This window comes from Pristiophorus japonicus, chromosome 7 (assembly GCF_044704955.1).
Source record: "Pristiophorus japonicus isolate sPriJap1 chromosome 7, sPriJap1.hap1, whole genome shotgun sequence".
Taxonomy (NCBI): domain Eukaryota; kingdom Metazoa; phylum Chordata; class Chondrichthyes; family Pristiophoridae; genus Pristiophorus; species Pristiophorus japonicus.
In genome coordinates this window covers 188,027,944-188,042,618 of record NC_091983.1, presented here as the reverse complement: position 1 = coordinate 188,042,618, position 14,675 = coordinate 188,027,944, and the positions used below count along the sequence as shown (strand labels likewise).

Genomic DNA, 14,675 nt, shown 5'->3' with positions numbered 1-14,675 from the left:
ATCAAGGAGCACAGTGGGTGTGCATGAATTTAATCCAATAGTAACTCTTTGCATGGAGTGAACTGACCAGTTCAAAGTTTCAGTTGATTCACTAGGTCTTTTTTTCCCCCAAAACAGGAGTTGCAGTATGTGAATTGACTTCCCCTGTACTTTTGCAAGTATGAGGTAGTTTGGGATCCTATTAAAAAAAAAACCCTCAAAAGCGGTCATGTTGCTTGCTTTATGTTTTTTTTCGTTTCTGAATGGAAGGCCCCTTTCTGCTTGGTTCTTCAGGGGACGCAGACAACTTGCTTGAAGAAGCTTCATGGGTTGACTTGCCAGATTGTTCAGTCTCTGGTTTTCCCTCCTGAAGATGAGACAGAGCTGGGTAGCCTTGGGCCCCTCCCATTTCTCTAGGGAAAGCAGCATACGCAGAGGTGGAAGGTTGGGGATCTGCTTCATATCTTCCCTGAGGGATAAGGGACTGTGGTGGAACAGTTTTGAGGGGGCAGTTGGCCACCATGTGCATGATGCTCTGGCAGTAATGGCACTTCTTTGGCTGAGGAGGTAGATTACATTCCTTAGCGTGATGATCAAGGCCGCCACAGTTGTAACATCTGCATTAAAACACAAAATATGATAATGGTTTGCAACTAAATTTATAGGTAGAAGTATCCATAGAGAATCTACGTTTATGTAGTACAAAATGTAAAATAGGTGTTTTGCCTGCTCAGTTGTAAATCGCAATATCCATGATAAATAAGAGGCACATTTTACTTGGTTAGGACAAAACTTAAAAAATAAATCAGCATATAATGATGTCTATAAATACTGTAATCATGTAGTTATTGTAATATATATCATGATAAAACTCACATTGTCATGACCTATATCTGTTAATTTAACTAACATTTGAGAAGAGAATATTTCATTCTACAATGGTATAAAATAGTCTGTGCAGACAATTTAAAAATCCTTGAGTTAACAATTTTTGTCTAGGGTAATGATTTAGTGGGCATGCTAAATGCAGTATTTTGCTCTATTTAAGACACAAGATTTAACTTTAAAAGCCCTGCCTAATATCCTTACATTGATAAAAGGTCTGAAACATTCACTCTGTTCCTTGCTCCACAGATGCTGCCTGACTTGCTTGAGTATTTCCAGCACTCTCTGTTTTTAAAGAGTGCTCATTTGAAATAGTCTTAAGCTCTGTACTTCATACATTTCCTGAGAGTTAATCCCGCCCATATCAATGGGGGTGTCACTATGCTTCCAGTGATGCTATGGTAGTAAAGCGGAAATTCCTGGCAATCTGTCACTTTCAGAGCTTCCTATACATTCAACTTTAAAGTCAAACCTGGGATAAAAGCCAACACTCCATGCCAGGGTTGTAAGTACAAAAAATACTCATTCTCTCCTGTTGCTGCTGTTATGGTCGACAGATTTGTCTCCAACAGTACCTCAATTCAACGATACAGAGTCACTTGTTGTCAGTGGGGCTCATGAGCTTGAAATTTCTCCGCTTGATTAATCACAACTTCTTCAGAAGACAAATGTGAAAGAGGTGGAAATTACCGTACCACGCAGTCGAAAGTTTTTTTTTAAAGCATTTTACAAAAAAAAGAGCTATTTAAGTCCATGAGACTAATTCTGGTGGGATGTAGATACAAGCACAGTTCTGTTACAGATGCACAACTTACTAAACTAACCACAAGCATTTATTTGCAAATATAACAATGACCTAACTGACTACAGCTGCACTATAAAGTGTGTCAATTAGCATTTTTCCGAGGTTAATGTAACACTTTAAGTATGGATAGGCTTACACAGCAAATTACATTTATATAAAGAAAGACTTGCATTTATATAGTGCCTTTCATGGCCACCGGATGTCTTAAAGTGCTTTACAGCCAATGAAGTACTTTTGGAGTGTAGTTACTGTTGTAATGTAGGAAACGGGGCAAGCTCCCATAGACAGCAATGTGATAATGACCAGATAATCTGTTTTTTTGTTATGTTGATTGAGGGATAAATATTGGCCAGGACACCGGGAATAACTGCCCTGCTCTTCTTCGAAATAGTGCCATGGGATCTTTTACATCTAATTGAGAGGGTAGATGGGGCCTCGGTTTAATGTCTCATCCAAAAGACAGTTCCTCCGACAGTGCAACGCTCCCCCAGCACTGCACTGGAGTGTCAGCCTGGATTTTGTATGCTCAAAGTCCCTCGAGTGGGACTTGAACCCACAACCTTCTGACTCAGGCGAGAGTGCTACCCACTGAGCCACACACCTTTCACGTCATGCAATGTCCTACGACACATTGTAAGGGTTGCGGTAAGCACTGAATGAGACGTAAGAGCGGTGTCCGAGATCTTAATCAGAGAGGTGAGGTTTTGAAGAAGACTTTGAGGTGGTTGAGTAATAGCAAGTTAAAGAGGTTTAGGTAAAGATTCCAGAGTAGAGGGATGGTGTCTCTAAGCTTTACATTGGCGGGGGAGGAGGAGGCATGAGTGGAGGGATGTCCAACAGACCAGAGGGTGGGTGCTGGATCATAGGACTGTAAAAGATTGCAGCGTTGATGTTCTAGGAGAAAGAAGTTAAGCAAGCAGTGAACGTGAGTAAGTACAGGACTTTGCGAGGGATAAAATACATGCTGAACAGTTGGGAGCACGGACTTGATTAGCAAATTGGTCTGTTTCTGTGCTGTGGCATTGCTTGAATCAACCTCCACCCAGAACCATCCTTGTATTGTGCAGATTCTTTAACAGTGGAGTAATACCGTGAATCCAATGTGTGCCATGACATGACAATCTTTGAACTGTAGTCAAAAGTATATAGCATAACCAACAAAATGCTGCAAAAGTCCTCCAATTATTTGTTACATGTAAATAGACTATGGGTGTGGGGGTGGGGGTGGGGGAAGAGAAAAGAAAGCGCATGAAGGAGAAAGCGAGAGAATGAGAGAGAGGAAGAGAGCAAGTGAGAACGCGCGGCAAGTTTTAAATCCACTGCCCCTAACAGATGAATACAGCGGCCGAGGACTGTGAAATTCTGAAAAATCCCAGAATGTGAAACATAGTTTTCAAATCCAATCAGGAAATAGAAGAAAGGCAATGCATAATTGGATAAAATTCTATGCCATTGTCCTTATTTCAAATGTAGCAAAAATATTCAAGCTACCACTAGAGGGCAATAAAACCTGTGTGGAATATTACCACGGGCCCTTTTACTGACATTATCAGGGCAACATAATCTGGATTGCAGCAAAATTTAAGCATTCATTGTTATAGATTAAGCTCAGCTTGGCTCATATTATTTAAAGGCCTCGGATTGAGATAGCAAAAGTTTCTACAGGTATATAAAAAGGAAAAGAATGGCTAAAGTAAATGTTGGTCCCTTAGAGGACGAGACCGGGGAATTAGTAATGGGGAACATGGAAATAGCAGAAACTCTGAACAAATATTTTGTATCAGTCTTTATGGTACACTAACAATATTCCAACAATGGATAGTCAAGGGGCTATAGGGGGGGAGGAACTTAACACAATCACAATCACTAAGGAGCTGGTACTCGGTAAGATAATGGGACTAAAGGCAGATGAATCCCCTGGACCTGATGGCTTGCATCCTAGGGTCTTAAGAGAAGTAGCGGCAGGGATTGTGGATGCATTGGTTGTAATTTACCAAAATTCCCTGGATTCTGGGGAGGTCCCAGCAGATTGGAAAACTATTTAAAAAAGAGGCAGACAAAAAGCAGGATACTATAGACCAGTTAGCCTAACATCTGTGGTTGGGAAAATGTTGGAGTCCATTATTAAAGAAGCAGCAGCAGGACATTTGGAAAAGCAAAATTCGGTCAGGCAGAGTCAGCATGGATTTATGAAGGGAAGTTATGTTTGACAAATTTGCTGGAGTTTTTTGAGGATGTAACGAACAGGGTAGATAAAGGAGAACCAGTGGATGTGGTGTATTTGGACTTCCAGAAGGCATTTGACAAGGTGCCACATAAAAGGTTTCGACACAAGATAAAAATTCATGGGGTTGGGGGTAATATATTAGCATGGATAGAGGATTGGCTGACTAACAGAACAGAGAGTCGGGATAAATGGTTCATTCTCGGGTTGGCAATCAGTAACTAGTGGGGTGCCGCAGGGATCAGTGCTGGGACCCCAACTATTTACAATCTATATTAACGACTTGGAAGAAGGGACTGAGTGTAACGTAGCCAAGTTTGCTGATGATACAAAGATGGGAGGAAAAGCAATGTGTGAGGAGGACACAAACAATCTGCAAAAGGACATAGACAGGCTAAGTGAGTGGGCAAAAATTTGGCAGATGGGGTATAATTTTGGAAAGTGTGAGGTCATGCACTTTGGCAGAAAAAAATCAAAGAGCAAGTTATTATTTAAATGGAGAAAGATTGCAAAGTGGTGCAGTACAGCGGGACCTGGGGGTACTTGTGCATGAAACTCAAAAGGATAGTATGCAGGTACAGCAAGTGATCAGGAAGGCCAATGGTATCTTGGCCTTTATTGTCAAGGGGATGGAGTATAAAAGCAGGGAAGTCTTGCTACAGCTATATAGGGTATTGGTGAGGCCACACCTGGAATACTGCATGAAGTTTTGGTTTCCATATTTACGAAAGGATATACTTGCTTTGGAGGCAGTTCAGAGAAGGTTCACTAGGTTGATTCCGGGGATGAGGGGGTTGATTTATGAGGAAAGGTTGAGTAGGTTGGGCTCTACTTAGTGGAATTCAGAAGAATGAGAGGTGATCTTATCGAAACATATAAGATTATGAAGGGCTTGACAAGGTGGATGCAGAGAGGATGTTTACACTGATGGGGGAGACTAGAACTTGAGGGCATAATCTTAGAATAAGGGGCCGCCCATTTAAAACAGAGATGAGGAGAAATTTCTTCTCTCAGAGAGTTGTAAATCTGTGGAATTCGCTGCCTCAGAGAGCTGTGGAAGCTGGGACATTGAATAAATTTAAGACAGAAATAGACAGTTTCTTAAACGATAAGGGGATAAAGGGTTATGGGAGCGGGCGGGGAAGTGGAGCTGAGTCCATGATCAGATCAGCCATGATCTTATTGAATGGCGGAGCAGGCTTGGGGGGCCATATGGCCTACTCCTGTTCCTATTTCTTATGTTCTTATGAGATTATTTGAAAGTTAAAGGATCAAAACCCACAAATCCAGATGCTATGCCTCTCACAATTTTACCAACATGGCTCACAACATATTTACAGAATGTGCTTGGCATGCCAATATCCTAGAATTGCCTATCTAACACCACAGTGGAAGCAACATCACCAACTACATGAAGCCATGAAGGAATTTAAACACGAGGATGTGAGTTATAAATGTGAGAGTTTGCAAAGGCAGAGGGGTTGGTTAGTGTTTTTTAGCAGAGGGGTGAAGATGGTAGTTTTGAAAAGGAGGAGTGAGGACAGTGCCTGAGGATAGGGAATCAGTTACAATGTCAGGCAGCATGAGGGCCAGGAGGGGATGTTAGGTGGTCAGCAATGTAGTGGGAACGGGGTGAAAGGGGCAGCAGATGAGCTGGAAGGTGGAGTGTGGAGAGATAGGAGGAGAGCGAGAGAGCCATGAGTTCACGGTTCAGTAAGGGGGTGGGGGTAAGTTTTGGCTTGATGGGGAAGGGAGGAAGCAGCTGAAGGGATGGTCTCAGTCTTGGTGACAATAAAGTCCATGAGCTCCTCATACTTGTTCTTGGAGGTGACAGGGACAGGGAGAGAGGTTTGAGGAGATGGTGGACAGTGAATAAAAGACATGTGAGATTGATCTGCCCTCTCCAGGTGATCCTGGAGGAGTCGGGTAGGAATGCTTAGTCTCTTAGAACACTTAAAATGGTCAACTGACTGACAGATTCACAGGTATAGGTTTTAGCACAAAACTGACTAATGAAGCCGTTCACAGAAATACTTAGAAGTTACAACATGGAAAGAAGCTGCTCGACCAAACCGGCATTTGCCCGTCACGTGAGCAAGTAGTTCTAATCACATTTATCCACCCCATTTCCATATTTCTTCAACATCTCTCTTTTCCTTCATCCACCTATCCATCATCATCATCAGCATAGGCAGTCCCTCGAAATCGAGGAAGACTTGCTTTCACTTCAAAAATGAGTTCTCAGGTGACTGAATAGTCCAATTCTGGAATTACAGTCTCTGTCGCAGGTGGGACAGACAGACAGTCGTTGGAGGAAAGGGTGGGTGGGGAGCCTGGTTTGCCGCACGCTCCTTCCGCTGCCTGCGCTTGTTTTCCGCATGCTCTCAGCGACGAGACTCGAGGTGCTCAGCGCCCTCCCGGCTGCTCTTCTTCCACTTAGGGCGGTCTTGAGCCAGGGATTCCCAGGTGCCGGTGGGGATGCTGCAGTTGATCCAGGAGGCTGGCTTTGAGGGTGTCCTTGAAATGTTTCCACTGCCCACCTGGGGCTCGCTTGCCGTGTAGGAGTTCCGAGCAGAGCGCTTGCTTTGGGAGTCTCATGTCCGGCATGTGGACAATGTGGCCCGCCCAACGGAGCTGGTCGAGTGTGGTCAGTGCCCCGGTGCTGAGGATGTTGGCCTGACCGAGAACACTGATGTTGGTGCATCTATCCTCCCAGGGGATTTGTACGATCTTGCGGAGACATCGTTGGTGGTATCTCTCCAGCGATTTGAGGTGTCTAGTGTATATGGTCCACATCTCTGAGCCGTACAGGAGGGCGGGTATCACTACAACCCTGTAGACCATAAGTTTGGCGTTTCTGCCTCCAATATTACTCCTGGAAGTGAATTCTAAAGCCTCACAACTCTCTTGTGTAAGGGGTTTCTCCTGACTCAGCAGGTTCGATGCGTGTGGTTGAGGTTGTGAACTGCGTGTGCAGCTCAGACTTTGCTTCTTGTTGGATGTGTACAAGACTGGCACAAAGACGGCACACATTTAAAAAAAAAGATTTTGCATGTGGGTAATTTGGGATGTTCTTAATCCCTTTTTAGTTTTACATTAAGCGGTTTGCTCATTTTGCAATAGCTGTATTGCCTCCAGACAGCAATTACCCTCTAAACAATCCTTTCTAAAGGCCTATTTTTGCTGTTCCTGATCAAATCTCCTGTTTTTACTGTTACAGTGGTGCAGGGCTCTGCTGCACAATGCCAATCAATGGAAATGTGAAGGACCAACTCACCCTCATTTATTTTGTGAAATCAGTTCCCATATGGTTACATGTCTATGATGCTGCTGCTTCACTAAGTGCAGGCTGGGGTGGGGGCATTTATATAAAGGAGTGCAGATGAAAAGTGAGACCAGTGAATCCTAATATAAAAATACCACAAAGCAAAACTGTGCATGCAGAGCCATTGTAACACTATAACCAAAATTACTTGTATATCCCCGAAGATCGAAAGTGTGGGAGGAATCCCAACTGTTTATACACTCCTTCACAAACTGGATTATATTAGAAATGGAAAGTATTCTACACAACTGTGGAAATGGAGAATGAGGTTTTGTACGCTAAGGGCAATTGGGGACGGATAATAAATGCGACGCCCACATCCCAGAACAAATAAAAAAAGCGATCTAAAACAGAAAAAAAGACTGATTTTTTGTGACATTTTCCCTCCGCTATAGATTTATACCCGGAAAAGTTTAATACTTATATCTAGATTTTATTTCTGTAAATTAAAGCTGAAGAAAAAGTCTTGCGATCAGTACCGTTGGGATAGGGGGAAGAAGAAAATCAGAAATTGCAGTGTTTTCGAGGGGGAGTGATTTCATCCACACACTTTATCTGTTACATCCCGATGTACCAGACTGAATTTCAACTTTTACTGCACGACTGAAGTGGACATAACTCACAAGTGAACTTATGTATATCATCTTTACGAGTGCAATAAAAACCACTCAGTTAGACATGCAGCGTTCTGTTAGCACAATAACTAAAAGTGCACTGGTATTGCTGCATTTCTACTTTTCAAAAGGGGTTTTCGGTGAGAGTACTCCCCCCACACACCCCCATCTTATTTACAGTGTGCCACATTAAGTTAACACGCCAATAAGACACGCTAATAAAGGAGATAGTTTGTAATGCTTTTGACCCTAATAGTCTTTTGAGTTGTAAAAACAGCACCTCACTTTAATGGGGCTCAGGAAAGGGACAGTGGACATCTACTGATGGTTGTCAAATGCCATTATTTATTTAGCAGTCCTTAAACCGAATCAAAATTATTGATACGACTACACCATGAGGACATCAAAGGCGTTATATAAATGCAATTCTTTTCTTTATTTACTGATGAATCACAAGTGTATTGACACGCAGTAGTGAGGAGGAAGGGCAAGAGTTGTCGCTGCATTGCTTTTGTGGGTCTCCTAGAGGCAGGTCTAGAACAGCAGCGACACAGACCTGGAAAATGTTTGCCTGCCCACCTTTATACAATGGTGTCGCAGTCTACCGAGAGCAATGGAGCACTGGAGACAAGAGCAATTTTTCAACTCATGCATCCCATTCATATTGGAGCGGGAGCGTAGCTTTTTGAGACAAACTACAGCCAGCGACAATTGGAAATGGCTACTGGTAGCGTTCTTTATCACAGGGGTCACTATTGGCAGGAAAACAGCATTCCAGTGTCGCAAGTTTACATAAGCGGTTTCCATTATAAATGTGGGTGTAAAGACTTGTAATAAAAACAAAGAATAAGGTCAGAATGCATGACTAAAATGGGGACAGAATTATGTTTTGTGGGCTCTAATGCAATTATCCTCTGCTGCTTGACCTGCCTTCACCTGATGCCTACACTTCCATAGTTACTTATTATTTACAGCACAGAAACAGGCTATTCAGCCCAACAGGTCCATGCCGGTGTTTATGCTCTACACGCACCTCTTCTCACCCTTCTTCATCTAAAACCATCAACATATCCTTCTAACCCTTTCTCCCTCATGTGTTTATCCAGCTTCCCCATACTAGTCGCCTCAACCACTCCTTGAGGTAGCGAGTTCCACACTCTAACGATTCTCTGGGTGAAGACTTTTCTCCTGAATTCCCTATTGGATTCATTAGTAACGATCTTATATTTATGGCCCCGAGTTCTGGTCTCCCCCGCAAATGGAAACATCTTCTCTACATCTAGCCTATCAAACCCTTAATCCATGATCTTGACTTTCCATTTCCAACACCACAAGAGATCAACTAGTTTATTGTTAAAAGCCTTGTGCATGCATGCACTTCCTCTCCAACTTCTTGTAGTCACGATTTTTGCTCACGCTTTTACGGCAACAGTTAACATTGAAAGGGCCTATGCAAATATTCATCTGCAGCGGTTTCTGCAATGACGTAGTGCAGGCTCTGGCCAATAGGCGGTGCTGTGGAGTGAGCTTCTGAAGCTTTTCTCTCCCGATAACATTGCAATAGCATTGCCCAGCATTTAAACTGTCAAGTGGCTGACCTTACTTATTCTAGATTGCAATATTTGTCTCCCGACTATCGGTCGCTCGAGTACAGAGTTACAATGAGTAGTAGTCCCTTCTCATGTTCATTTCCATTATTGCTCAACTGTACTGTTCATTACTGGACGATTCATGTCACTGGTACACAAGGAAATATCATAACCTTTAATCCTTCCATGTGAATCTTTCAGGAAATTTGGCAGCACCTCCCAAACCCGCAACCTCTATCACCTAGAAGGACAAGGACACCAGGCGCATGGGAGCACCTGCAAGTTCCCCTCCAAGTCACACACCACCCTGACTTGGAAGTATATCGCCGTTTCTTCATCATCGCTGGATCAAAATCCTGGAACACTCTCTCTAACAGAACTGTGGGAGTACCTTCACCAAACGGACTGCAGCGGTTCAAGAAGGCAGCTCACCACCATCATCTCAAGGGTAATTAGGGATGGGCAATAAATGCTGACCTTGCCCACATCCTGGAATGAATATTTTTTTTAATAGAGCCATGGAGCACACAAACTTCCCAAATGCCAAAAGGCAAATCATACACAAGTGAATAAAGCAAGTTTTAAGCCATCATAACACACATGCTGGAGTGATTGCAAACAATAATTTAAGATCATGGCTCAGATGACGTCATAAGCAGAGCAAGTGAATTGGCACAGTGCAGCTCATGGCATTTGGTGCAATTCACTGCCCAGTGTCACAATTTCTACACAAAAAGAAAAATCCCAGTCGCGATGAAATTGCCAGTTTCAGAGCGGATCTGAACAACGGACATGTCATTACCTCTGGTCATAGCCAAGGCAAAAGAATATATAAATCACACAGACTGCATTATGTGTAAGCTGGAAAGATTACACTGCAGAGGGTAGTAATGGAAAAGTCAGTGAAAAGATTACTCAGCATCAATAATGGCAGACGAGCCATGTAACTTAGCATTAGAAAGAAAACAAATGTATGAAAACGGGAGAAAAATACTAAAGGCTGGATCAATTAGGGTCAGTCAATCATCCGTTGCTATTTATTTTAGTAATTGGCCAAAAGAGGTGGAAAACCAATAAGGCATCGTAACAACCATCATACTACATTCTGCCCCTACATATAAGAAATTAGGCTTCAGACTTATGTTGGTCTTTGGTTTCTGTCAATGGGAGGAATTTCCTTTGAGCAGCAATTTACTTTTTTGTAACCTACCACGGGCAGAAGGTAGATTCAAAAGGGATGACTATCACAATAATAGAAAAAATGTGATGTTTTTATAGTCTTCAGTATTAAATAAATAAAAATAAGAGCCTAATAGGCAATGTTCCCCTTAATTTATTTTTGGCGCGCGGGCCATTCAACATTTTGCGCATGAGTGAAATTTCACATTTGAACACGGTCTCGGGATGTGCAGGACCGGCAGACAGCTGTATGGCCGCATGGTCACGCTGTTTAGTAGGAATGTTGCGAATAGGTCTCCAATAACACTGTTCACATTAAGTTGGATGATGTGATAGAAATTGATGAAAGCCAGTGAAAGGTGTTAAAATGTTTTTGAGCCAATCAGAAAAGAACGACAGATTTTTGTGCTACTGACACATCTGAAGCATTATGCTCACTATACATTGTTTTTTAATGTATTCAAATAGATTGGGTTATTATGTTGAATGGCCTTTTTCCTGTTCCTAATATTTCTTATGTTCGCCATGATTGCAGTGGAGGATGACTACTGTAAAATATTGACCCGAAGTTTGCTAATTTGATTGAGCGTGTGTTAAAATGTTTGAAACCGAATGCTGAGCTCATTCTTGCAAACTCCAAAGGCACTTTGTAATCCAATCTATGCAGTATGGCCTACTCCTGCTCCTATTTCTTATGTTCTTATAATATCAAGACTAAGTAGTATTTGTATGCCATCCGTGGACTTAAATATATACCAAATTTATACGTGCTCTATTTGGAAATGTCAGAATTACTTTTCAGCAGTCTTTATTAACCTCAGAATTATTACTTAAACCTGTATTAGAAGTGCTTATTTAATTAAACATGCAAACCAATCAATCCTCCAGGTTTGTGGATGACATGAAAAAATATTACCAAGTTATATCACTCCATAATAAGTATTTTGCTACCAATTCATCAGCAACTATCTTCATGCTCAAGAGGCCAGAAACAAAAGGATGGCTTTTATCCAGATATTTTCTAATATTTTATCAGGCCTATACCTTGATATGTGCACCCCCATGCCCCCACCCCCATACACCAAGGGTATAAATTGCTTTAATTTCTCCTCAGTTCTTTTTGACTCATTGAGCAAAATGTCTCCTACAGCTGGAGGGAAAGACAACCTGCGTCATGGTCAACCAATGTTGGTGAAGTTGACCGACAGGAGGCAGCCCACAGTAAGTAGCCCGGGAGTGCAATCCTTCTGATTTTTCACGAATCCATTGATGCCAGAGATCTCCTTATCAGGGCTATGACAATTGTTTGTAACCAGCTGTCACAAATGATAATTGATGTATATCCAGAATAAAATAGTACCAGGGGGAAATAACAGATCTTTATCAATAACATCAACAGTTATTCAACTAGGTTGTCACTAGGACAATGCATCTATGGTAAAGTCGACACGGAATTTCTGCAGGAGAGTGCGATGAGATACCCAGAGCACACCGAGATGCCGGTGACATGGGGCTGCCTTTCCATGGGGTTTTTAACCGCTCTTTTTGCGTAACCTCGCAAATCGGCTAGTGTTCCGGGGTTTTTGTAGCTCTTCCATCACTGAAGATCTGGCTAATGACTGGGAGATTCCCTGGTGAAAATTCGCCCCAAGCTGTTAAACATGAAGTACTATGGAGTAAATTGCACGGAGGGCAACATTTGTCTGGTGTTTTTGTTGCTTTCCCGCTGAAGTCAAAGCAAACAAGTGGGAGCACCCCTGCGGAAATTCACCCACTTACATTTATATAGTGCTTCATTACCCCGAAGAAATGTCTCAGAGTGCTTCAACACAATGGCTACTTCTAAAGTACCATGACAGCTATGTAGGCAAAAGTATATTTCACAGGGAGAAGTAAAATGTGCAGTTCCAACTTTACAAGGCTTCCAGCTGCGACTTGCAAATTCAAAATCTGTGTTGATCTGCTAATAACATTTGGGGCAGTGTGGCACATCCAAACACCAGTGTGTCATCTGGTAGAACAATGGATCAAAGCATCAATGGGTTGTCTAATACAGGAGTGTATCAAGACACCAATGGGTTGTCTAATACTGGAGTGTATCAAGGCACCAATGGGTTGTCTAATACAGGAGTGTATCAAGGCATTAATGGGTTGTCTAATACAGAAGTGTATCAAAGCACCAATGTGTTGTCTAATACAGGAGTGTATCAAGGCATCAATGGGTTGTCTAATAGTGGAGTGCATCAAAGCATCAATGGGTTGTCTAATACAGGAGTGTATCAAAGCACCAATGGGTTGTCTAATACAGGAATGTATCAAGGCACCAATGGGTTGTCTAATACAGGAGTGTATCAAGACACCAATGGGTTGTCTAATACAGGAGCGTATCAAGGCATCAAAGGGTTGTCTAATACTGGAGTGTATCAAGACACCAATGGGTTGTCTAATACAGGAGCGTATCAAGGCATCAAAGGGTTGTCTAATACTGGAGTGTATCAAGGCATCAATGGGTTGTCTAATACAGGAGTGTATCAAAGCATCAATGGGTTGTCGAATAGTGGAGTGTATCAAGGCATCAATGGGTTGTCTAATAATGGAGTGTATCAAGGCATCAATGGGTTGTCTAATACAGGAGTGTATCAAAGCACCAATGGGTTGTCTAATACAAGAATGTATCAAGACACCAATGGGTTGTCTAATACAGGAGTGTATCAAGACACCAATGGGTTGTCTAATACAGGAGTGTATCAAGGCATCAATGGGTTGTCTAATACAGGAGTGTATCAAAGCATCAATGGGTTGTCTAATACAGGAGTGTATCAAGACACCAATGGGTTGTCTAATACAGGAGTGTATCAAGGCATTAATGGGTTGTCTAATACAGAAGTGTATCAAAGCACCAATGTGTTGTCTAATACAGGAGTGTATCAAGGCATCAATGGGTTGTCTAATAGTGGAGTGCATCAAGGCATCAATGGGTTGTCTAATACAGGAGTGTATCAAGGCACCAATGGGTTGTCTAATACAGGAGTGTATCAAGACACCAATTGGTTGTCTAATACAGGAGTGTATCAAGGCATCAATGGGTTGTCTAATAGTGGAGTGCATCAAGGCATCAATGGGTTGTCTAATACAGGAGTGTATCAAGGCACCAATGGGTTGTCTAATACAGGAGTGTATCAAGACACCAATTGGTTGTCTAATACAGGAGTGTATCAAGGCATCAATGGGTTGTCTAATACTGGAGTGTATCAAGGCATCAATGGGTTGTCTAATACAGGAGTGTATCAAGGCATCAATGGGTTGTCTAATACAGGAGTGTATCAAAGCATCAATGGGTTGTCTAATACAGGAGTGTATCAAAGCACCAATGGGTTGTCTAATACAGGAGTGTATCAAGACACCAATGGGTTGTCTAATATAGGAGTGTATCAAGGCACCAATGGGTTGTCTAATACAGGAGTGTATCAAGGCATCAATATGTTTTCTGGTAAAGGAGAAGATACCGTGAGATGCCAGTGAGTTAATGTGAAACCAAGGATAACAATCTTCAGCCAAATCTGGTTTTGTCTTTAGTTCAAGGAGGGTTTTTCAAGCTCCTACAATTTGTTCCCTATCGGAGGGTTTTTCAAGTCCCTACAATTTGTTCCCTCCCTATCCTTTGCCTGAAAGCACCGACTCAAGCAGGGGGACCCTCCATCCAGTACACTGCTCAAGTAGCCATATGTGTGCCTCATCATAGGCAGTCCCTTGAAATCGAGTGAGTTCTTAGGTAACCGAACAGTCCAATGCGGGAATTACAGTCTCTGTTACAAGTGGGACAGACAGTGGTTGAAGGAAAGGGTGGATGGTGAGTCTGGTTTGCCGCACGCTTCTTCTGCTGCTTCTCTTCAGCATGCTCTCAGCGATGAGACTCGAGGTGCTCAGCGCTCTCCCGGATGCTCTTCCTCCACTTAGGGCGGTCTTTGGCCAGGGATTCCCAGGTGTCGGTGGGGATGTTGCATTTTATCAGGGAGGCTTTGAGGGTGTCCTTGAAACACCTGGGGATGGATTGCCATGTAGGAGTTCCGAGTAG

The 14,675-nt window shown here is 42.6% G+C and overlaps 1 protein-coding gene across 2 annotated transcripts in view; it reads right to left on the bottom strand.

Annotated features, from left to right (window-relative positions):
- Nucleotides 1-220: 220 nt before the first annotated feature.
- The window catches only part of LOC139266916 (protein lin-28 homolog B-like), a 295,351-nt gene continuing 280,896 nt past the window's right edge, over nt 221-14,675 (bottom strand). For both annotated transcript variants that reach the window (XM_070884540.1, XM_070884541.1), the window contains one exon: nt 221-596. In XM_070884540.1, coding sequence (XP_070740641.1) covers nt 221-596 — 376 coding nt within the window. The remainder of the gene's footprint in view (nt 597-14,675) is intronic.